The 24,221-nt window shown below is 46.7% G+C and overlaps 2 protein-coding genes across 2 annotated transcripts; one reads left to right on the plus strand and one right to left on the minus strand.

Moving 5' to 3' along the window:
• Positions 1 to 4,977: 4,977 nt before the first annotated feature.
• On the minus strand, positions 4,978 to 8,991 carry LOC123184684 (protein ALTERED PHOSPHATE STARVATION RESPONSE 1-like). Its single transcript, XM_044596767.1, has 6 exons — positions 8,710 to 8,991; positions 7,310 to 8,088; positions 7,159 to 7,233; positions 6,638 to 6,795; positions 5,988 to 6,219; positions 4,978 to 5,870 (listed from the first exon to the last, which is right to left on the minus strand). The coding sequence occupies exons 2-5, from the start codon at positions 7,482 to 7,484 to the stop codon at positions 5,995 to 5,997; spliced, it is 633 nt and encodes a 210-aa protein (XP_044452702.1). The 5' UTR covers positions 7,485 to 8,088; positions 8,710 to 8,991; the 3' UTR covers positions 4,978 to 5,870; positions 5,988 to 5,994.
• Positions 8,992 to 12,353: 3,362 nt separating this feature from the next.
• Positions 12,354 to 17,391, plus strand: LOC123187428 (paramyosin). The gene is made up of 5 exons (XM_044599297.1): positions 12,354 to 12,572; positions 13,080 to 13,489; positions 13,990 to 15,823; positions 16,391 to 16,597; positions 16,744 to 17,391. The coding sequence occupies exons 2-5, from the start codon at positions 13,131 to 13,133 to the stop codon at positions 17,059 to 17,061; spliced, it is 2,718 nt and encodes a 905-aa protein (XP_044455232.1). The 5' UTR covers positions 12,354 to 12,572; positions 13,080 to 13,130; the 3' UTR covers positions 17,062 to 17,391.
• The last annotated feature ends 6,830 nt before the right edge of the window (positions 17,392 to 24,221 follow it).

Consider the following 24,221-nt stretch of genomic DNA (forward strand, 5'->3'; position numbering starts at 1 on the left):
ATCTATGTGGGTGGCGAGGAGGACACACTCACCCTCTCTAGGCTGCGGCTCGGTTTCGTCCCCCGGGAGCCGAGCCGACTTGTGAGGGATCAATCCCCCCTCCACCAAGTCGTCGAGGTCGTCCTGCGTGATTGCCGAGCGGATCCATTCGCCCTGGATCCAGCCCGCCGGCAGGCCGGACCTCGACGAGGATCCACCCCGGCTAGTCCGCTTGCCCTTCGCCTTCGCAGTCACCTTCTTTGCGCGTTCCATCACCGTCGTCTTCTCCTTCCCCATGGTGGCGGATGAGCTCGAGCAGAGGTCCGGCAACGAGGCGGAAGCGAGAGTGGCGGAGGGATCGGGAGAAAGAGAAGAGAGAATGGGAGCATGCGGAGCAGAGGCCTGGCCCGAGACCTTTTATAAGGCCTTTCACCGAGTGGCTGACTGGTGGACCCAAGCGATCTAAACAAATCCCGCAACAGTCGCGCGCGCAGTACGTGGCGAAAAAGGTGGCATGGGGATCGAGGAGACTTGCCTAATCCGTCCCGATAACCTCGGTTCCGCCCATCTGGCGCACTTCCCAAAATTCGAATCTCGCGAGATCCGCGGAGAACAGAACAACTAGTCAGACTGAAGACAAACACCCTCTACATCATCATTCGGAATTCTACCATGAAAGTTCACTCGACAACAACCAAGAATGGACCAAGGCAATGGAGAAAGGAGTCGACGTCGTCACCTCAACTCATTGTTCCAGGACAAGGCATATTCATAGCACAAAGAGTGGGTCGGAAGTGTTCTCAACCCCTTCCTCACTCAAACCCTGATCCATTCGAGGGCTAATGATGAAGCTATGTACCTAGGGTAGGGTCATGGACCTGTCCAACATACCCTCCCCAAGGACATCTCTATAAAGAATCAGAAGCAGTCGAAGAGAAATCATCATCCACTCGACCGTGGAGATGCGCTCACTCGACCTCCTTGAATACACTCGACCACCAGAAGATGAGGAACCCTCCACTCTGCAACGGTCAGGACTTAAACCATAGCATTATGAGCATTTATGACACTTTACTGTAGACGTTACCAGTAACACCTTTCCTTTATGAGCATTGAACCCTGTGTAACGGAGGGGAGCTAGGGTCCTGGCGCACTCTATATAAGCCACCCTCCTCCTCCGGCACAAGGGTTCGCATCTTTTATAAACTCACACATACATATAATCCAGTCGACCGCCTCAGGGCACCGAGATGTAGGGTTGTTACTTCCTCCGAGAAGGGCCTGAACTCGTAAAACTCGTGTGTACAACTCCTCCATAGCTAGGATCTTGCCTCCTCATACTTACCCCCCCATTCTACTGTCAGTCTTAGGACCACGACAGGTCGCGCTCGAGCATCTCGAGGTACTCGCCGCCGCGGCGCTCCTCGGCCACCCTGATCTTGCGCCATTGCTCGAGGTACGCCTGCTCCTGCGCCGGCGTCGCTCCCATCCAGACCGGTGGCGCGCGTACCCACTCGCGCACTACTCCCGTCCTGGAGTAGCGCTCGATGGGGGACGGCTCCCGATCCGGCTCCGGCTTGATGGGGGACGGCGGGGCCACCGGCGGCACCACGCTGTCGCCCGCCGCGGAGAGGGCAAGGGCCTGCGCCATTGCCGCCTCGTACCGAGCCTCCTCTTCCGCCTCCGCCCTGCGCCGCTCGTCCTCCTCGCTCTCCCGGCAGACGGCCGAAAGGGCCGCCTGGTAGGCGTCCTCCACCGCCTGGTCCTCCTCGCGGACGACGAGCGCCGGTGGCGGCGACCTTCGGTCGACTTCGCGCACGCCCCATCGCCTCGCCTCCTCGTGCTCGAAGGCGAACCACCTTGCCCAGTTGGGCGAGTCAGTTGCGTAGGCGGGGTCGCGGCGCTGCTCCGGCGTCAGCAGCGCCCGCCGGTGCCGCACCTCCTCCGCGTGAGCACGAGCCGACTGCGGCGCCGCCGGCACTGGGATCCTATCTGGATCTAGATGCCAGTCGTGCGGCAACGTCACGTCGGGATAGGGCAGAGGCTGGCGGTGCTGCCAGTGCCACTCCGCCTAGTGCACTGGCACGTTCACGCGTTGCCTCTGCCGGCGAGGCGCCCGCGCCGGCGGAGGCAGGAGGAAAGGGGTGGCGGGAGACTTGCCCTTGGCCTTGCTGCCGCTGGCGCCGGAGAAGAGGCCCATCTTGTTGTGGTTGTGGTGACTAGGGTTTGTCGGCGACGAGGGGGCAAAGGATGGCAGATGTGAACGTCGAGTTTGGATAAGGACGGCCCCGCAGCACGGTTGGCTTAAAAAAGGACTAGCGCCGTCGCTGACGTATGGGCCCGTCGTCATAAATTAAGCTAACCGCGTGGGCAGCGGGTAGTTGGACGACCGTCATGTAGGGACGCGGCGGACAGGGGAAGATGCGCGAAGCGTCCGTTCAGCGTCCGCACCGACGCATTTGGGGCGCAAATTTGGGCCGCAAATGCGTCTGCGCGAACGCGACGCAAACGTGATTTGAGTTTGGATCAGTGCGTTGGGCCGCCACTTTTGTCCACACGGACCCAAACGGACACAAGTGGATAAAATGTGTCAGCCCTTTGGAGTTGCTCTTATGTTCGCCTGATATGCTCTTCTTTCCAGATGCGTGGACATGGTGAGAAACGAAAGGAGCATGTTGCACCGCCGTGGAGGCATCATGGCGAGCGCGATGCAAAATAGTGTCATGTTGCAGTGAGCTTTTGACTTGGTCCGTGGGGCTGAGCTACCGTTTGTCCTTTCCCATGGATGCCTCCTAGTCTTATGATCCTATCCCACACAGTCAGGAATCTGCTGGTAGCTCGACCAACGTGCTTGTTCGTTTCCCGGAGGTCAGATGCGTGCCTTCGATTCCTCCCTTTTAGGCCAACTCCATCGCGCGACCCCAAACGAATGTCCGTTTATTCGGATTTTGTTCATTTGGGTAGAGATTTGGAGTCGTGTCCGGGCGTGTCCTGGGATGCGGTGGTCGTGCGCCCAGCGCGTGGACGTATCCCGGCCGCGTATTATTTCTTTGCAAGTCCTTAACTTTATTTCATCATTCATTTTTGGTACATGAAAAATACATCATCACATTTTAACTAGTAAAGCAAGACAAAAAAACAAGAACCACAAGATACCAAGCTTCCATAACTGCTCCCTTGAGTTGGGTTAGGGCCTTCTCGATGCACTCGTTGTTGATCTGTGGAGGATGAGGCTCAATCTGGCATCCTCCTTTCTTCTTCAAGTCAGATGTAGATGTTGCTTTCTCCTCACACCTAGTCTCGTGTCTAGCCTCTAATCTAGCAACAAGTGCACTTGTCTCATTTACAGCCTCTATGCTAGCTAAAAGTGCACGAACATGTACTAAATTTCGCTCTATCAATATATCGATGTACTCTTCTTTCCAATACCAAAACTTGCATCCATTCTACACAACAAAATTTGAAGTTAGCACAAGTAGTCAAATCTAGAGCACAAACCGAAGCTAAAAAAAGTGCATACCCCATCGTTTAAGCACTTGATGAACACCCATCCGAGATGTTCCGGCGTTGTAGACACGCGGCGCACGACCATCCTTCGGCAGTGGTCGCACTTAATGAGTGACAACGGTGCGCCAGCGAGCTTTTGGGCAAGCACCGAGCCCGGCCGGCCGCCATTCGTGTATCTGCCGGCGGACCATCGACGATGCAGATCCGAGCGGCTAGAGGAGGAGCCACTGCCTGCATGTGGCCTTGCGGCCCTGCCAGGGCCTTCCGGCGAGGTGTCCGGCCAGTCCATGGCACGGCCCGGCCTCCCACAGCCGGCCGAGCTCAAAACAGACCGGATCCGCCGCAAAACCGCCCGGCGGGTGCGCAAACCAAGTGGCTGTGGTTGGGTAGCTCGGCAGCGCCGAGGGGAAGGGGTTGGGCGAGCTCTCATCCGAACTGCACGGCTGCAATGGCAGCGGCGGCTGCAGCGGCGGCGAGGGGAAGAGTGGAAAAGAGTGGAGGGGGTGCGGCCGGAGGGAGGGAGGGGGCGGATAGAAAAAAGTCTGCGTTGTGCCACCGACGAGCGGGCCAGGGGAGACACGCACAGACGACCGGCGCGTCCGCGTGGTGTCTGTTTCACCTCAAAAACGGCGCAAACTTAGGCCGTGGATGGGTCGAAAGCGGACATAAAGCAGACAAAAGTCCGTTTACAGTCGCGCGCTGGGCCGTCTCGTTTGTCCCTTTTACCCTAAACGGACGGGGACGAAGAGGATAGGATTGCGCGGTGAAGTTGGCCTTATCAATCGCAGGCGTAGCCAAGGACCAAACTGTGGCGGCAGCCAGGCTCGCTTGAATGCTAGGCTGACTGGTTGCTGCTCAATTTCATGCATGCATACGCATGCGTATGCGTACGTACGTGCCGTTTGTTAGCCTGTCAACTGTGTCAAATGTCAACGGGTTGAACCTTTCAGCCTGCCCCATCTGACGGATCCGGCACTGTGTGCCACGCCATCTCCAACAAGATAAGATCGCACTGCACTGCACTGCACTTGCACAGCATTTGTGCCGACTTTCTACTCTGGTAGACAAACATAGCAACACCCATTGCGGAAATCCCTTTTGGTGACCGAGCTCCAATGAGGCCTTCAAATTCAAAAACCAAATTTCATATTTTTATGATTCAAAAAAATCTAAAAAAACACAGGTATACATGAAGGCATAATACACATGTGTGTAAACTTTCAGGGGAAAAAACGTTGAAATGAGGGCTGTGTAAAAACAACAAATTTGAGGCTAACACATGATACTATTCATCCTCACAGGCCATGAATTTGTCTGTTTTGTACAGGTCGCAACTCAAGGTATTTCATCATGAATTTTTACACATATGTGGGTTACATCCTTACATACACATATATATTTTTTTAGAATTTTTTGAAACATAAAAGTTCAAATTTGAATTTTTCAAAAATAAAGGGCTCCATGAAGCTCGACCTTCAAAACGCCATTCTCCACCCGTTGCATTTATATTTACAGGATCACATCACGCCCATTGCATGTTTACATCCACATCGGCATTTCAAACCATGCTGCCTTCTAACTCTGCTGTCTCACAGCTAGCAAGGTCACATTTTACAGATTTTGGTCACAACGAGCAAGGTTCAGATTTTACACGAGGAACAACCATTTATTTACTTTTACTTGAAACTCGACAAGGATGAGGTCGCAGTGTTTAACCCAGCCGGGATACTATACACCTGCAGTCACTGCTTCAAGCCTCTCTCACAAGCCTGTCTTTAGCCGCACCGACGCCTCTCTGCAGATCGAGGTATTTCTGCACTGAAACTTCCGAAAATGCCTCAAGCTTCTCGACGAACACCACGAGGATCGATCTTAAATCGGCAGCGGCATCGTCTCTAGGAACCTCTTGCTCCGCTTCACCATCTTTTACCGTCTCGTCCAGGCGTTGATCCAAACGGCGTGGCAGAAGGCGGCTTATACCGGCAACAAGACACTCGATGGCCTCTTCCAGGTCCTCGGTCGGCAGATCGTCCAGCAGCTTCATCCAGGTCTCGCCGGCGGCGAACATGGGCGCGACGGCGCACTCCGCCAGCGAGACGTCGACGGCGGCTGCGTTTTGCTTCCTGGAGCTCTTCCTCTTCCTCAGAGGTTTCATACACTTGTGCAGCCACAGGTTTATGCTGCGCAGGTAGGCCTTGTGGGATGAGATCCAGTTTTGTAAGTTTAACCGTAGTTTTCCGAGCTCAGCGGAGAGGAGAGCTACGGTTTGGCAATGAGAGTCGGAGTCGAATGGTATTTGTAATTTGCAGCTGCTGGATAGTGACTTGATGATCCCGTGTTGATGCCGATGGCACTGGAGCATGGTTGCCCATATCATGGTGAGACTGCAGGAAAAGGCAGATAGCACACAACCAAGTGCAAATTATGATGCACTGCATACTAATCCGCCATGGTCTCCCAGTGCAAATTTTCCTATGAAAAATTGAAATGGACAAACACACCTCTCAATTAGCTCATCCAGCTGCGGTTGAAGGCTTGAAGCTCTTTATCCCTTAGATCTTCTATGTTCATCGAAATGAAGTATATCTTTCGAATAGCCACTGGGATTCTGGAATGCAAGTCTTCTACTGCAGCAGGGGTAAAATCGGTAATGATTAGTTTTTTCCCTCGCGACTCCTGGTCTCTCAGTTGTTTACATTTCTCATCATACTTCCTGCAGATGGAGCTATTGGCCTGAAAGCAGAATCACACTTGGCGTTACCAAACGGCAACAGGCCGCGTAACTGCAAGTCATATATGGAAGCTTAGTAGTTTCGACCTTCTTCGTTTCAGGACACTAATAAATTTTGGTTGCGTGCAATTGTCTCTTACACTATCTAAAAAGAATTAAGTGACATCTGGAAAACCTATACAATTACAACAACAAAAAATTGACAAATAGAATGTTGTTCTCCATAAACAAGTATTTGGTACACGAAATGCAGTAGAGAGTTCCAGTAAAGGCAGTCACAACTCACAATAGTAAGTCATAAGAATCAAGACATATTTCATTATGCTCAAAAGGAAGGGGAAGAGGGACTGCTACAGGCAAACAGAAACGGGGAACATGCACCAATATTCAAAGCGTGCACATTGAGTAGCAGGCTATTACCTTAACTTCGTCATAAAGCTTTGTCTCCCATGCATACAACCTATCTAGCGTCGATGTATGGACGACAAGAATAGTTCGAGGAGGATTCTTAGATGGCGACAGCTGTGAAGACACTGATCTATGCCAGGTAAGGTACTTTATCTCAGCTTGAGGAGGAGCTGCATTAAACCATCATGATCAAATTATTTTTCACGGTAAGAAAGACCACATCTGATATTTTGCAACAGAAAATAAAATGCTAAACAAGAAAAAATAACAGCAAGGTCAATTGCCTGGGGAGCATCTAGCATATGAAACTGATCTCAGCAGAATAGTAAGGAAAATACAATAACCACAACAACAGCAAGGCACAAATTAAACGAAGTTAAAACATATAGAGGATGGAAATAACTTGAATAGCAGTGGTAATCAGTTATGCACAGAAAATGCTGCTGAATATATTCTAACACAGAAGCAGGATAGTGCTGTACACTTATAGTAGAAAGAAAGTTATACTAACAACTACAAAAGAGAAAGCTTACGTTTGGGAATAGAAACTTCCTCCCTGCAGCAAACAAGAAATGTCGCAAGAAACTTTGATGCCTTTGATCCATGTGCTGCAGCAAAAAAAAAAAATTGAGCCTGAAAAAATGGATCATGCAACACAAATGTACGTTACTTGACATATCCAACCTATTTCTTCAGGTAGTAGAGGGCGGAACTGGATTTTATCTTCTTCCAGAATCATTGGAACTTGTTTCCCAGAATCACATGCCCTAAAGAATAATATCTCAACCTCTTTCATAAACGAAGAAGATAAGTCCTTCACCACATTCTTTACTTCAGGATAAGGTTTCTGGGAGTCCATAGTGCGAGCAGCCGCAGATGATGGGACCACATTAACCAGGGGGGTGGCAGGAATTTCATCATTTTCATTTGTGATAACACCTATTATTCTCCTCTTGCCTTTGAGCCTGTCTACTGAAGCAATATTTTCTGAAGCTACACTATCTGAGGCAAATCATTGGGGTTCTTGTGCACCTGTGCCACAGTTTCAGTGGACGGATTGTCGAAACCATCTTCTGAATCTGCAACATGACCCTCCTTATTTGCAGCTGCAGGAGACTTCTCTCCTTCAAAACAATTTCTCAGAAGAGATCCCGTATCTCTAAGTGACACAATATAATCATGGTGAGCACATGCAAGCGCACATCTTCCATCAAGTGCCTCTCTAACAAAACGCTTCCTCTCCTGGCATAACACAAGGACCTTGTCGTCTTCAATCATAGAAGACGCCACACCCATGTTCAAGTGCAAGAGCAGGAAGAGCCAACAGAGCACAAAGTTTCACAGAGGTTACCAGGGCATGGATGCAAAGTCAAAGACATCCACTGAGGTTAACTGTAGGATCGCTGGCTGTCGTTGGCAGTGGCAAGTAGCAGTGTTTGGATGATGAAGACCGCGCTTCGATGCTGCAACAGTTAAAAGAGCTAAGTGACAAGACACCCCTAAAAGCGCTAAAAGTGCAGTACATTCAATGATCTTTATCCTGAAACCAAAATTTCATCATGTGAAACATATCGCCTATGTCTGTTTCATCTGTAAAAGCGGATTGACCAGTGTCACACGTTTGGCTGAAAATAAATCAAATTGAAGGCATCCTAACTGAACTGCTAGAATTGAAAGCAAAAGACAGAATTCTCTACCTTGTGCTCCCTCCGTTCGGAATTACTTGTCTAGTAGATACATCCGTATCTAGACAAATCTAAGACAAGTAATTTGGGACAGAGGTAATACTATTTGTTAGAATTGAACTTATTACCATAGAACAGTACCAAATGGTAGGATTCAACAGGCGAAAGCAGAACTATAGCGCTGTAGTTTGCATCAAGGCCCATCATTCATCACCGAAAATCCACACAACTATGCAGTGCTAAGCTAGACAGCAGCTGAGCTGAGTAATATTTACTCAGTAGCATCTCACGAAGCCAACTGACACTAGTGTTTACTGAGTTGCTCTGCACTCCACCCAGCGCACCCGCAAATCCAACGATTCCACCCGAGAGAGAACTTCAGAGGGAAAGTAAAATCACCTCAGCCAATCGGACCACGGCCGGATTCGCTGCGCGCCGCGCGGTCTTCCCCGGGTACTTCCGCGGCTCCGCCCCACGAGGCCACGAGCGCGGCGCGGCGCGGGCGATGGAGGAGAGGAGGCGGGACGGGGAAGAGGGCGAGCTGGCCGAGGAGGGCGAGTGTGTGTGGGGGAGCATATATAGAGGCACAGCTGGGCGCCATTGCCGTAGCCTATAGGCATCGCCGGTCGCCGGAGGAGAGGAGAGCGCCGTGTGTCGCCATTATTTTCGCGGAGGAGTAAACCGCGGCGACGCAACGCGACGGGGCGGGCCTTAATCCAGCTCGTATTTATGGCACATTCAGCCCATCTATAGGCGCACCGCGGCCCGTGAGACCGCAGGCCATAAACCCAACTTAGCGAGACAAAAAATCATGATCTTCTATCTCTCTCGAGCTGGTGACGGCGGTTTGCTAATGGCGAGCACGAAGTTTAAAGTACTAAGTTGAGCGGCTGGTCCACTTTTATTTTCTTCAAATTTTTCAACATTTCTTGGGGAAATGTGAGCATTTTTTTGTTAAAAATACAAACATTTTTTGAAAACCGTGAAATTCTAAACATTAATTGAAATTTTATATGCGATGAATTTTTCCAAATATATATTGCACATTTTTTAATATATGCTGAAAGATTTTTAAAATAAAGTATGAATATTTTTGTGATATAGGCTGAATAATATTTAAATACACATTAAAAATATGTTGAGCAAAAATTTAAAAACACATTGAATTTTTTTCGTGATATACACTAAAAAAATTTCAAATACACAATGAACAATTTCGTAATATAGGGTGAGCATTTCCCTAAATATACAATGAACATTTTATATATTGATACACAATGAACATTTTCATAATATAGGGTGAACATTTCCCTAAATATACAATGAACATATTTATATATTGATACACAATGAACTTTGTATAATGCATGAAAAAAGAAATAAAAAATAAAAAGAAAACAAAAGAATAAAAATAGAAATAGAAAAAGAAAAAAGAAACAGAAAAGTGATGAAACAACCTCGTGACTGTGGGCCGGCCCAAACTAGGGCGTCAGGAGTTCAAGCTTCAGCAAAGTCGTGTCGAATAGGGATTGCCCTTTGCCGTCTGATTCAAAGACGCCACTCTCTAGGATTCGCCTTCCCTTTGTCGTAATCATGCTCTCCCTTTCAGCTCCCTATTCCCTCTACAAATCCGCTGCAAAATCACAGTAGTTAGTGATCGGGATCAATCAACGCACTGACCAAGATTTTCTCAACTGTTGTTGGTGCCGTAGGCAAATCACCCTCCTCCATTTTGTTCTTGTAGGTCCCCCGCACCAAAAGACGGGAATGGCGATGGACACAAGTGACGATGGCAAGAGCAAGAACATAAGTAAGAATGCATTAGAGGAAGGTGAGGGTAGTTGCAATTCTAGCTCCAGGTCCCATGACCACGGCGCAAAGATGTCTAGATCAAGAAACCGGCGTGGAAGAATAAACAATGATGATCCATCCATTCTGAAGCGGCGCAGGAGGTGCATGTCGTTCTCATCCGCCGCTGCTAACAATATCTTGAAGGAACATAGCTTTTTTTTCTCCGGTGGTGTTCCTTGTTCTTTCTATGACAATCCATCCAATCCAAAATCGGATGCTTATTTTCCTTCACCATGGCCGTGGCGTTTTCAGGGGCTTGAACACGTTAATCCTAATCCTCACCCTATAAAAGTTCCCTTCAAAGTCATGTGATTTAGGTTCCACAAAGACCACCAGCTCAACTTTCCCAGTCAAAGCCGCCAAACATAGTTCTAGAGTCATGAACTTGCACCCATAGTTCTAGAGTGTCCAACATGATCTGCGACGGATTGGTGTAGCCATCATATGGCGCAATGATCACGACATGCCCTTGATAATTCCATGACTCTTTTTAGTCACTCAAACATGAAAATGGAAGAGTATATAGATTATCTTTCAAGGGCCTGATGTCCCCTTCTTGTGCAAGATCCCACACAGCCCTCATAGTCTTGTAGAACCAAAACTGACTATAAGTTTTTTCTACATGAACCCCACACAGAGCCATCCAACGAATCGACTCGGGTGCTAGCAGCTCCTCTTCCCCAAAGATGACATCATCCAGATCATCATCTTTCAGCCCTAGCTTCCCCATCATCTTCGACACCTCTAAAGTTCGCCGACACCTTGGATCGTGAAGCTGTGTCCGACATGCCTGACGAAACAAGCCCGAAGAAGACCAACGAGCTTTGAAGAAACCCTAGACTACACACACCCGACGGGTCCCAGGCTGGGAAGCACTACAGTAGGACCGCAATATGCAAAATTCAAAAAATTAGTGTTGTGGATAGGAGTCAAACACATGACCTTATGCTGCCAGGCACAGCGGCATACCAATGGAGCAAACAAGAATTCATGACTAATGGTAGCGCGGTGCTTCAAGAACTAGAACTAGTCATAGATTTGAATGATTTTTGAAACTTCAAACACGTTTTTTATTTAAAAAAACTAAATAGTTTTTGAAACGTGAACATTTTTCAATATTGTGAGATTTTTTTTGAAAACATGAACAATCTTCAAAATTCCGGAACACATTTTGAAATTTAAAAAATGAGAACAACTTTTTAAATCATGAACAAAATTTGAAACTCTGACTTTCAAGAAAATATGAAAAAAAATTAAAGTTGCGAATAGTTTTCGAGAAACATGATAATTTTTTAATACTTTGACCTTTTTTGAAAATGTGATCAAATTTCAAACTTCTGAATACTTTCGAGAATGCAAACAATTTTGTTCAAGGTGAACAAATTTTGGAATTGACGAACATTTTTTGAAAACACGAACAAATTTTGAAAAATGAGAACAAAATATTTACGAACATTTTTTGTAAACATGAATTTCTTTTGAAACTCTGAACATTTTTGAAAACATGAGAAAAAATTGAAATCACAAACAATATTTGGAAAACATGAACAAAATTTGAAAACTTCAAACTTTTTGGAAAACGTGAACAAATTTCCAAATTCTGAACTTTTTGAAAAACACAAACAATTTTTTAAAACATCAATAAAATTTTAATCTAGAAAATGTAAAAAGTGAACAATTTTGGAGGATGTTAAACATTTTTTAAAATTTGCGATTCTAAAAAAAGGCAAACAAGAAAAGAATGCACCTGAAAAAGGAACAAAAAACAAAAACAAAAAAAATGAAAAAAGAGACAGAGAAAAAGAAACCGAAAAAAGAAATGAAAAATAAAAACAAAAAAAGAAAAATAAAAAATAATCACAAAAGAAAACCACTAAACGGTATAAATACAAAAACCGTTTCAGGGAACCTTCTGGAAGGCTCCCATAACCGGCTGCCTCGCTATGGGATAGTCGGCTGGCCCAATGCTGGTGCTCGGGGGATCGCCTGTGTGAACCCTCGACAGTTTGTCGCAGTTAGCGTCAAATAGGATTTTCCGTAGGAGTCACTCTCTCATGGATCGAATCCTCCAGCTCGCGCATTTGACCACACGAAGCCCATGAGGTAGATTAAGAGGCCCAGCCCACCGAGAGGACGACGGCCCAGATAAACCCGCTCCCACACTCGTCTCCTCCCACTCTTTCCCAGTTCGATTTTCAAAACCCTCACTCTCCCATCACGGAAGAGATTCGCCTCCGCTTTGCCGTCCGCAATCATTCTCTCCCCCCTTTCCGCTGCTCCCTCTGCAAATCCGCTGCGGAATCGCAGCAATCAGTGAGCGCGATCAATCAGCGCGCCCACCGAGGTTTCTCGACCGTCGCCGGCGCCGCAGGCAGGCAGAGCGCCCTCCTCCCTCCGGTTCCTTCTTGCAGGTGCGCGTCCTCCTCCGCTCTCGCCCTCCCCCTCTCGCCGCCTGCCCCGTTTCTTGCCGGTCAGCCTCCTTCTTGGTTGGTTCGCGAGGCTGTTCCTGAATTCCGGGTTGGGTTTGGTGCTTCCCTGCTCGGAGGCTCTTAATTCTGGGTTCTTGCTTTGTTGGTCCTGTGTGTATGTAACCTGTTCGACCAATTTCCTGGCCCGACCTCGCTAGATGCGGCAGCCGGCAATGGCATGAGGGTTGGTGTGCGTAGTTCCTGGAACTCTGTTGCGGTTAGAGATCTCTCGCAGATTATCACCCTCTCGTGTCTGGTTCTGAACTCCCCTGTTGATTTGTTCTTGTCCACTTCCTGTAGATATATATATATTTTTGATTTGCTGCAGCATCTGGCTTCTGTAGAATTTGCTTGCGGATCAACCAGTGTTTTTATTTCAGTATAGGTCAACTTGCTGTCAGATTTATTTTCCTGTCTGCTTCTTTACTGAGCAAGATCCGATCCATGCAGGGACTCATTGGTGGGACACTTAATTTTCAAATCACAACAGTCCCGTAAACGATGCGAAGATTCTTTTTCTTCGGGTCCCCCACCCCGAAGGACGGGAATGGCGATGGGACGCCAGGCGACGACGGCAAGAGCAAGAACAGGAGTAAGAAGCCACTGGAGGAAGGCGAGGGTAGTTGCAACTCCAGCTCCAGGTCCCATGACCACGGCGCAAGGATGTCTAGGTCGAGAAGCCGCCGTGGAAGGCTGAGCAACGAGGAGCCAGCCAATCCAAAGCAGCTCAGGAGGTGCATGTCGTTCTCATCCGCCGCCGCCAACAGTGGCCTGAAGGAACGGAGCTTTAGCTTCTCCGGCGATGTCCCTGGTTCTTTCTATGACGAATCTGATGTGCCTCACCAGGCCGAAGATGTCAAGTAAGTTGTTCTGATTACATAACTTTTTTTGAGGAATGTTACGAGTCTGATTACATAGTAATCCCATATATCTAGGCTGTTTTACCGTGATCAGACCAGTATTTGTTATTGACACCCCATGGTCTTGTTGATCCATGCTAGTAAAGAGAAGAAACGGCAAATAAAAACTCCTCAGCATATGTTCGATTGTTTGTTATGTGCATCTGTCAAGTTTACTCATTTTAGCTCATGAGGTATTACTATAAATGCTCAGTTATTTGTTTGGCAGAGGCCCTTCTTGCAAAATGTTCAGTTTCAGTGCACGTGCAGCTTTCTTTTAGGCATCGTTCACCACTCCATTGCTTGTACTTGATGTAATCTCATGCCCCCTTTTTTTCAATCTTTAATTCATAGTTAAGGAGTTGTCTTGTGTTTGAGCTCCATTGTATCGACAACAGTTCTACTGTATCAGTTGTCTGATGAAATGTTCTACCTAACTCATTCTGATTATTGACTTGCAGTCACTATGCCTGGTCACCAGAAAGGCATCCAGTCTTAAGAGAATCCTCAGTAAAGGTTCCAAAACCATGTTCAGTCCTGGAAACTGATTCTCCTCGTTCAAGATGCTATTCATGCTCAACAGGGCACTCCCCTCCTACCTCTCCTGTTGCCCTACGATGCAGGTCTACGAGGCTAGGCAGTTTATTGAACAAGAATGAAGTGCTAGACCGATACATTGATGGAGAGCAGGAGGCTGCCATCCAAAATGAGAAGCTGAGGCAGAACTCTCCCACTAGATCTGTGGTTTCGAATTCAAGACGTCCGCCTCGACCCCATTATACAATGCCATCTTTGCAAAAATCAATGAAAGAGAACGTTGAGACCTACCCAAATGTGGATGCGAAGGATGCCTATGGAAGTAAAAACCATGCAAGTGTTCTGGATGATTTTGGGAGGTTTCCACATTTAGAAGATTACAGATCAGAAAGCATTCCATCTGTTGAAGATATCTATGAGGATTTCCAAGATATGCAACCTTCAAAAGTTATCCATGATGCCCCCCAATATTTTCATGATCATGACTTGGATTTCGCCCCAGAAGGGCAAGAAACTGATGATAAGTTGCTTCAAAGGGCAAAAGAAATTGAAGAGAGGTTTATAATTCCTTCTGGAGACAATCATCAGCTTAACATGTCCAGATATAAGCGATTAAGCTCAAATGAAATGTTCCAGTTGATTCAGTGTTTGACTGAAGACAGGAAACAGCTAGCAGATGAATTGTCTTCACAGATTAAGGCACGCCTTGAAGAAAGGTTTAATGCCAAAGAGAAGTACAAACAATCAGTGAAAGAACTTGAGATCAGAACTCGAAGGCTGGAGAAGGAGAAGACTGAAGTACAGAGTACTTTGGAGAGAGAGATTGACAGAAGGTCAAACGATTGGTCAGCCAGGCTGTTGAGATTTCAATCTGAAGAAGAGAGACTGCGTGAACGGGTGAGAGAACTTGCTGAGAAAAATGTCTCATTTCAGAGAGAACTCACTTCTCTTGAAGCATACAAAGTTGATGCATCTGATAAGGTTGCAAGTTTGGAAAAGCAAAACATGGAACTAACTGATGAGCTAGAGAAAGTGAAAAATGAGCACAACAATCTCCACAATTCTTCAATAGAGTTGCATGCTCAATTTTCTAAGGCCACAGAGGAGAAGGAGCATATCAGGGGATTCTTGAAAGATAAGGAGGGTGATAACAAGGCATTGCACCAAGTGGTTGCAAGGCTACAGACAATATGCAATGAACAAGAAAAAACAATTGCTGGCTTGAGACAGGGATTCAGTGCTGAATTGGATAAGGAATCTGTTTGGTCCAGCAGTGAGAGGAAGAATAGGATGCAGATGGAACTCATCAGATTGTCAGGAGTGGAGCAGAAGTTGAGAGGTGAAGTTCAATCTTGTCGTCTTGAAGTAGAATCTCTTAGGCAAGAGAACATTGCACTCTTAAATCGTCTACAAAGCACTGAAAATGGATCAAGCTTTTCCTCAATTCGTCTTGGCCAGGAGCTTCAGGCTAAAGTGGACAACTTGCAGACACAAGGCTTGTCGTTACTTGATAAGAGTAACCAACTTTGCACCAAATTGCTGGACCTTGTGAAATGCAGGAGGCATGAAAGTGAACATGACAGCGATATTGATGCATTAGATTACACACTGGAGCTCCAGAGCATCAAAGGAGGAATCGGGAATCTGAAACGAAGCCTGCGGGCAACCAGTGCTGTGCTTGCCGAAAAGCAGAATTTGAAAGAAAGATCTGGTGAGGCTGCAGTTGGAGGTAGTCCTCTCATGGAGGAGACAGATGAGGTACGAAAGCACACATCCAATGAGAACTTAATTTTAATTATGCTGCCATGTTGCATTCTCTGTTGGGATAAGAACCATGGCTTGATTTTGAGAGTTACATGTCTTTGTAATGTTTTTCTCTGAGCAACTATTAAGATTGTTTTTACAAGGAAACCGTGGCTTAGGATTTTTTATATTATATCTCTAATTTGATGAGCCAAACCAGAAGCTGCTTAAACTTTTACGAAAACTCAAAATATATGATATCTGGTACGAAAGCACGCATCCCTGAGAACTTATGTTTAATTGTGCCGCTGTATTTTTTTTCTCTGTCTGGATAAAACAAGAACCATGGATTGATTTTGAGAGTCACATGTCTTTATAATGTTTTTGTCGAGCAACTCTTCAGAATGTTTTTGTTAGGAAACCATGACTTCAGTTTTAAAATATGATATCTCTAGTGAGATGAGCCAAATCAGAAGCTGCTTTAACTTTTATGAAAACTTCAAGGTAAAAAAAACTTTTATGAAAGCTCAAAATATTTCAGTATTATCAATCCAATTTTCCTGTTGTTTGTTCTTAATGTAGGTTAATTTTGAATTCAAGCTGAAAGAAGAGGCTCTTCTGAATAGAGTACTGAAGGAGGCACTTTTGTCAAAGGAACTTGACATTGAACAGCTGCGGTCAGATGTGGCATCTTTGCTTCGTATCCAAGTTGTCATGAGGAATGAGGTCCAGAGAGTCCAAGATGAACTATCCTGCATCACCCACAAGGCTAAACATTTGGAGCTTCAGGTAACATCCCATCCCTATATTCCCTAGCAAACCAGTGGTAAAAGGTGGATTTGGAAAATATCTTATGTATTACTGATGGATGTTGAAGACCTTGAGCATGTGCAGCCTGTGTATTTTTTGTTTACATATTCTTTTGCACTTAACAGGGTTCGAAGAAAGACGAGTCCATCGACCAGATCCAGCAGGATTTCCAAGAATCTGCCAAGGAGCTAAGCGCGCTCAGAGGAGAGCTGAAAATCGTGACCGATGAAAGGGACCTCTCGTGGCAGGAAGCGAAGCAGCTCCGCAAAACCACCAGCATGATGCAGAACGAGGTCGCGTCTCTAAAGAAGAAGATCGAGTCCCTCGAAGAAGACATCCTTGTCAAGGAGGGGCAGATCTCGATCCTACAGGACAACGTCTACAAGCCGCCGCTCGACTTCATCTGCAGCCCCAGAACGATGAAGCAGTTCGGCATGGAGTGAAACTTTGCACAAAGAAAGAAAAGCTCTTGGGACATATATAGCTTTTATACTGTTATTATGGGCAGATATAGATGGCCTGCGCCGCATAGGACGTGTTCATATGCTTTTATCGCAGTATCTTTTTTTCCAACCCGTGCAGGACCCCTGCATGGTTCGAAAAAAAGATAATGTGGTTTGTTTTGCAATGCAACCGAAGTTTGCTGTATCTTTTGTAAAGCGATGCGTGCATCACAACCTGTGATGGCCTTGCCGCGCCTACTTAAGTTTCTGTAGTATGAATCTGTGATGTGGCGAGGACACCGTGAATGGATCGTCCCTTTCTTCGGTTTTCGATTTCGTCTTGTTCACTTGTCACTGTATCTATCTACATGGCCAAGCGAGAGTTACATTACACCTTTTGGTGAAGCAAAATGCTTGCATCTGACACCGACTGCATGAAAACACTGATAACCATTTCACTTTCCCCACTGTAGATGATAATGTGAGTACCTATCGTCCCTTAATCCTTGTCCATTTGTTACTGTACACATGGTCTTGGCGCGCTGTGAACTGTGGTAGTCGTTAATTTATAGTTTCTTCTGGACTGTAGTCTGGTGTCCGTCGTCCGTTTTCTTGTCAATTTCTCCTTGTTCACTTGTCACTCACACACGGACTAGGCGTGCCGTAAGCTTTCCATTTGTCACGACTTATTGCCCAGTGGAGGTCGATGTTTCTTTGATTGAAAGTTACATGCTTGGACTGCATTTACATCCTGCGTTTGCGTTTGAGAGGTACCACACGCAAGTTGCATCTGGCGTGCGTGATTGTGAGCAGCTCCACTGTTCCGGATAATACGATCTGTGTATCAATCCCTCACCAGTCACCACAAGGCAAAATAATCTAACAGTTTCAAAGGGAAAAATGGTCTTGTGAACAGGTGGGGGCCTGGACACTTGCATAGAGTAGTAGTTGCATTGAAACTCAAGATCACGCGAGCTCTGACCAATACATAGAGCAGAGTATTATCTTTTCCCTTTGGGCTGGCGTCGTTGTCCACGAGAGGTGCCCGGAGTGAATGCTGGCGTCGTGTCACCCAAGTCAAATCGACGCTCCATGTCTCGGTGCCGCACGCGCGGCCTCGGCCTAGCTACCTACTTGATCTCCATATATCGGCATATCGCGAGCCTAGCTAGCTCTCGCCATTGCCGCACGCACGCGCAGAGCGACGAGGCGACACGTACAGTGCGTGCGTGAACAACCAAGGAGAGGAGAGCAGACGAGATCGACCAGGCCATGGCGAGCGTGGGCGCGCTGCTGATGGCCGCCGTGCTCCCGCCCGTGGCCGCGCTGCTCGTGGCGATGGCCGTCCGGGCCGCGTCGCGCGGGCTGGGCGCGCTGGCGCGCGCGCACTACGCGTGGCCGGCGAGTTCGCCGTCCGTGCACGCGCGGAAGTGCGGCAGGAGGGCGGCGCCGGAGCAGCCGGACCACGAGCTGCGCGTGTCGCGGCACCGCGGGGGCGCGGCGGTGGAGTGCGCGGTCTGCCTGAGCGGCGTGGAGGAGGGCGACGAGGTGCGGGAGCTGCGGTGCCGGCACGTGTTCCACCGCGCCTGCCTCGACCGGTGGCTCGCGACGCCGCCGGCCACGTGCCCGCTCTGCCGCTCCCGCCTGCTGACGGCGCCGCCGGTAGAGGAGGAGGAGGAGGTGGAGGACCTGGACTCGGACCTGCTGCTGCTCATGGCGTACGTGCACGGCGGCGGCCGCAGATGGTTCTGGTCGCCGTGATCACCCGCCCGTGAGGCCATGACCCATGCCATGCTCGAGGGCCTGTACGCCGTACGGACGCGTGTGCGTACGTGCGTCGTGCACCGGCACGCACGCACGCACGCACGTACGGTGGCCTGGGCGCACGTTCCCGGCAGTTTTGTATATTGTTTTCTCAGAGCTAGATCGTCAGTTCATTTCTCTTCTCCTTTCTTTCTTTTTTGGCTGTGGTTCGTGTACGCACGAGAGAGCGGTGGGTGGTATGGAGCTTAGCTGGTTCTCTCGCAGTTTGTTAATGGCGCACGCACGCATGCATGGCAGGTTGGCAGAGCGTGGCGCCTGGCGATCGCCACGTCGTCCGGGCGCGCGCACGTTGTTCTCGCTTGCCTCGACGTGTGTCTGGGCGACGTCGCCGCTCGCTCACGGGAGAGCTAGAGAGATCTCTCTGTCTCCTGCGCGCGCATGTCGCAGGTCGCATCTTATCCTCTGGGAGTCTGGGTCTGGGGCTTTATTTTCTTGTGCTGACAGTGCCCGTGAGCAATTTCAACGGGCCGACCCAAACGGATGGTAATTTCGTCCATTTTTTATTCGTTTGGATCGACCGCCCGCCCGACGTTCGCTCTGTTTTTCATATGGGTCGACAACGCGAATAAATTGTGAAATGAAAATTTATAACAAACAAAATAGTCCGCCCAAATAAATAGTATAGTTTTAAAGCAACTCCAACGCAAGGACCCAAACGGACACCGATTTTGTCCGTTTCGTGTCCGTTTGGGTCACCTGTCTGCCTAGTGGACATGGGACGGACAAGCCTTGTATCTAACGCACGTCGACCCAAACTCTCCGCACCGCCCGTCCCCTCCTCTCTCCCTCGCGCCGCCCGCCCCCTTCTCTCTCCCTCGCGCCGCCCCTCCTCTCCTCCTTGCGGATCCCCTCCCCCGCGAGATTTTTCTCTGCTCACGCCTCTGCTGCAGCCAACCTCTGCTCGCACCGCCGTTCGGGCCTCGAGCCCCAGCAGGAGCGCGCGGAGGAGCCCTGTGCCGGTGGCCTCGCTGGGGCGTGGAGGAGTGGTCGAGCGCGCCGTGGCGACCTGCTCCGGTGGCCTCGCTGTGGCACGAAGGAGCGGCCGAGCGCGCGTCGGCGACCTGTGCCGGTGGCCTTGCTGCGGTGCGGAGGAGCGGCCGAGCGTGCGGTGGAGACCAGTGCTACGTCTTGAGCTTGCATTGGTTTTCTCCGAAGAGGAAGGGATGATGCAACAGAGTAGCGTAAGTATTTCCCTCAGTTTTTGAGAACCAAGGTATCAATCCAGTAGGAGCCTACGCTCAAGTCCCTCGTACCTGCACAAAGCGATAGCTACTCGCAACCAACGCGATTAGGGGTTGTCAAGCCCTTCACGGTCACTTATGAGAGTGAGATCTGATAGATAGAATATTTTTGGTATTTTTGATATAAAGATGCAAAGTAAAAATTAAAAGCAAAGTAAATAGCAAAACAATATAAAAGTGATGGAGATTGATATGATGAGAATAGACCCAGGGACCATAGGTTTCACTAGTGGCTTCTCTCAAAAGCATAAGTATTCTACGGTGGGTGAACAAATTATTGTTGAACAATTGATAGAATTGCGCATAATTATGAGAATATCTAGGCATGATCATGTATATAGGCATCACGTCCGTGACAAGTAGATCGAAACGATTCTGCATCTACTACTATTACTCCACTCATCGACCGCTATCCAGCATGCATCTAGAGTATTAAGTTAAAAACAGAGTAACGCCTTAAGCAAGATGACATGATGTAGAGAGATAAATTCATGCAATATGAAATAAACCTCATCTTGTTATCCTTGATGGCAACGATACAATACGTGCCTTGCTGCCCCTTCTGTCACTGGATAAGGACACCGCAAGATCGAACCCAAAGCTAAGCACTTCTCCCATGGCAAGAACTACCAATTTAGTTGGCCAAACCAAACGGATAATTCGAAGAGACTTGCAAAGATAAACAATCATGCATAAAAGAATTCAGAGAAGATTCAAATATTATTCATAGATAGACTTGATCATAAACCCACAATTCATCGGTCTCAACAAACACAACGCAAAAAAAAGATTACATCGAATAGATCTCCACGAGAGAAGGGGAGAACTTTGTATTGAGATTCAAAGAGAGAGAAGAAGCCATCTAGTCACTAACTATGGCCCCGAAGGTCTGAGGTAAACTAGTCACACTTCATCGGAGGGGTTAGGATGATGTAGAAGCCCTCCGTGATGACGGCCCTCTTCCGGCGGAGCTCCGGAACAGGCCCCAAGATGGGATCTCGTGGATACAGAAAGTTGCGGCGGTGGAATTAGGTTTTTGGCTCCTGTTCTGATCGTTTGGGGGTACGTGTGTATATATAGGAGGAAGGAGTACGTCGGTGGAGCACCGAGGGGCCCACAAGGCAGGGGGGCGCGCCCTAGGGGGGCGCCCCCACCCTCGTGACCACCTCTTTGATCCATTGCAGTAGGGTCCAAGTCTCCTGGATCACGTTCGGTGAGAAAATCACGTTTCCGAAGATTTTATTCCGTTTGGATTTCGTTTGATATTCCATTTATCCGAAACACTGAAATAGGCAAAAAAACAGCAATTCTGGGTTGGGCCTCCGATTAATAGGTTAGTCCAAAAAATAATATAAAAGTGGAAAATAAAGCCCAATATAGTCCAAAATAGTAGATAATATAGCATGGACCAATCAAAAATTATATATACGTTGGAGACGTATCAGGCATCCCCAAGCTTAATTCCTGCTCGTCCTCGAGTAGGTAAATGATAAAAGAGAATTTTTGATGCGGAGTGCTATTTGGCATAATTTCAATGCAAATATTCTTAATTTTGGTATGAATATTCAGATTATAAAGATTCAAGATAAAAGTTTATATTGACATAGAAAATAATAATACTTCAAGCATACTAACAAAGCAATTATGTCTTTTCAAAATAACATGGCCAAAGAAAGTTATCCCTACAAAATCATATAGTCTGGATATGCTCCATCTTCCCCACACAAAGTATTTAAATCATGCACAACCCCGATGACAATCCAAGCAATTGTTTCATACTCTAACTTTTTCAAAACTTTTTCAATCTTCACGCAATACATGAGCGTGAGCCATGGATATAGCACTATAGGTGGAATAGAATGGTGGTTGTGGAGAAGACAAAAAGGAGAAGATAGTCTCACATCAACTAGGCGTATCAACGGGCTATGGAGATGCCCGTCAATAGATATCAATGTGAGTGAGTAGGGATTGCCACACAACGGATGAACTAGAGCTATAAGTATATGAAAGCTCAAAAAAGAAACTAAGTGGGTGTGCATCCAACTTGCTTGCTCATGAAGACCTAGGGCAATTTAAGGAAGCCCATCATTGGAATATACAAGCCAAGTTCTATAATGAAAAATTCCCACTAGTATATGAAAATTATAACATGAGAGACTCTCTACTATGAAGATCATGGTGCTACTTTGAAGCACAAGTGTGGTAAAAGGATAGTAACATTGTCCCTTCTCTCTTTTTCTCTCATCATTTTTTTGTTTGGGCCTTTTCTCTTTTTTATGGCCTCTTTTTATTTTTTTATTTTTTTCGTCCGGAGTCTCATCCCAACTTATGGGGGAATCATAGTCTCCATCATTCTTTCCTCACTGGGACAATGCTATAATAATGATGATCATCACACTTTTATTTTTCTTATAACTCAATAATTACAACTCGATACTTAGAACAAAATATGACTCTATGTGAATGCATCCGGCGGTGTGCCGGGATATGCAATATGACAATGATGAAGTGTGTCATGATGAACTAGATGGTGGAAAGTTGCATGGCAATATATCTCGGAATGGCTATGAAAATGCCATAATAGGTAGGTATGGTGGCTGTTTTGAGGAAGGTACATGGTAGGTGTATGATACCGGCGAAAGTTGCGCGGTATTAGAGAGGCTAGCAAAGGTGGAAGGGTGAGAGTGTGTATAATCCATGGAATCAACATTAGTCATAAAGAACTCATATACTTATTACAAAAATCTAGAAGTTATCAAAGCAAAGTATTACGCGCATGCTCCTAGGGGGATAGATTGGTAGGAAAAGACCATCGCTCGCCCCCGACCGCCACTCATAAGGAAGACAATCAATAAATAAATCATGCTCCAACTTCATCACATAACGGTCAACCATACGCGCATGCTACGGGAATCACAAACTTTAACACAAGTATTCTTTAAATTCACAACTACTCAACTAGCATGACTTTAATATTATCACCTCCATAACTCAAAACAATTATCATGGTTCAATCTTTTCTTAGTACTCAACACACTCAAAAGAGAGTTTCACAAATCTTGAATACCAAGCATATTATTATTAGGCAAATTACCATACTATTAAGAGACTCTCAAATTAATTTAAGTGAAGCATGAGAGATCAATAGTTTCTTTAAAACATATCCACCACCGTGCTCTAAAAGATCTAAGTGAAGCACATAGAGCAAAATTATAACGCTCGAAAGATATAAGTGAAGCACATAGAGCAAAATTATCTAGCTCAAAGGATATAAGTGAAGCACATAGAGCAAAACTACTTAGCTCAATAGATATAAGTGAAGCACATAGAGCAAAACTACTTAGCTCAAAAGATATAAGTGAAGCACATAGAGTATTCTATCAAATTTTAATTCATGTATGGCTCTCTCAAAAGGTGTGTACAGCAAGGATGATTGTGGCATACTAACAAACAAAGACACAAATAATACAAGACGCTCCAAGCAAAACACATATCATATTGGTGAATAAAAATATAGCTCCAAGTAAATTACCGATGGAAGTGGACGAAAGAGGGGATGCCTTCCGGGGGCATCCCCAAGCTTTGACTTTTTGGTGTCCTTGGATTATCTTGGGGGTGCCATGGGCATCCCCAAGCTTAGGCTCTTTCCACTCCTTGTTCCATGATCCATCAAAAGAATTCACCCAAAACTTGAAAACTTCACAACACAAAACTCAAAATAAAAAACTCGTGAGCTCCGTTAGCGAAAGAAAACAAAAGACCACTTCAAGGTACTGTAATGAACTCATTCTTTATTAATATTGGTGTTAAACTTACTGTATTCCAACTTCTCTATGGATTATAAACTATTTTACTAGCCATAGATTCATCAAAATAAGCAAACAACACACGAAAAACAGAATCTGTCAAAAACAGAACAGTCTGTAGTAATCTGTAGCTAGCGCAAGATATGGAACCCCAAAAATTCTAAAATAAATTGATGGACGTGAGGAATTTATCTATTAATCATCTTCAAAAAGAATTAACTAAATAGAACTCTTAAAATAAAAATGACAGCAGTTCTCGTGAGCGCTAAAGTTTCTGTTTTTTACAGCA

The sequence above is a fragment of the Triticum aestivum genome, chromosome 2A, assembly GCF_018294505.1.
Source record: "Triticum aestivum cultivar Chinese Spring chromosome 2A, IWGSC CS RefSeq v2.1, whole genome shotgun sequence".
Classification (NCBI taxonomy): Eukaryota; Viridiplantae; Streptophyta; class Magnoliopsida; order Poales; family Poaceae; genus Triticum; species Triticum aestivum.

What these genes read in the sequence shown, in the direction of transcription:
- LOC123184684 (XM_044596767.1), bottom strand. Translation starts at nt 7,484, where the DNA reads ATGGACTCCCAGAAACCTTATCCTGAAGTAAAGAATGTGGTGAAGGAC. An exon ending in TCTACTACCTGAAGAAATAG is followed by an intron (nt 7,234 to 7,309) that starts GTTGGATATGTC and finishes TTTTTGCTGCAG; the next exon opens with CACATGGATCAAAGGCATCA. An exon ending in AGCTTTATGACGAAGTTAAG is followed by an intron (nt 6,220 to 6,637) that starts GTAATAGCCTGC and finishes TTCTGCTTTCAG; the next exon opens with GCCAATAGCTCCATCTGCAG.
- LOC123187428 (XM_044599297.1), top strand. Translation starts at nt 13,131, where the DNA reads ATGCGAAGATTCTTTTTCTTCGGGTCCCCCACCCCGAAGGACGGGAAT. An exon ending in CACCAGGCCGAAGATGTCAA is followed by an intron (nt 13,490 to 13,989) that starts GTAAGTTGTTCT and finishes ATTGACTTGCAG; the next exon opens with TCACTATGCCTGGTCACCAG. An exon ending in TCATGGAGGAGACAGATGAG is followed by an intron (nt 15,824 to 16,390) that starts GTACGAAAGCAC and finishes TTCTTAATGTAG; the next exon opens with GTTAATTTTGAATTCAAGCT.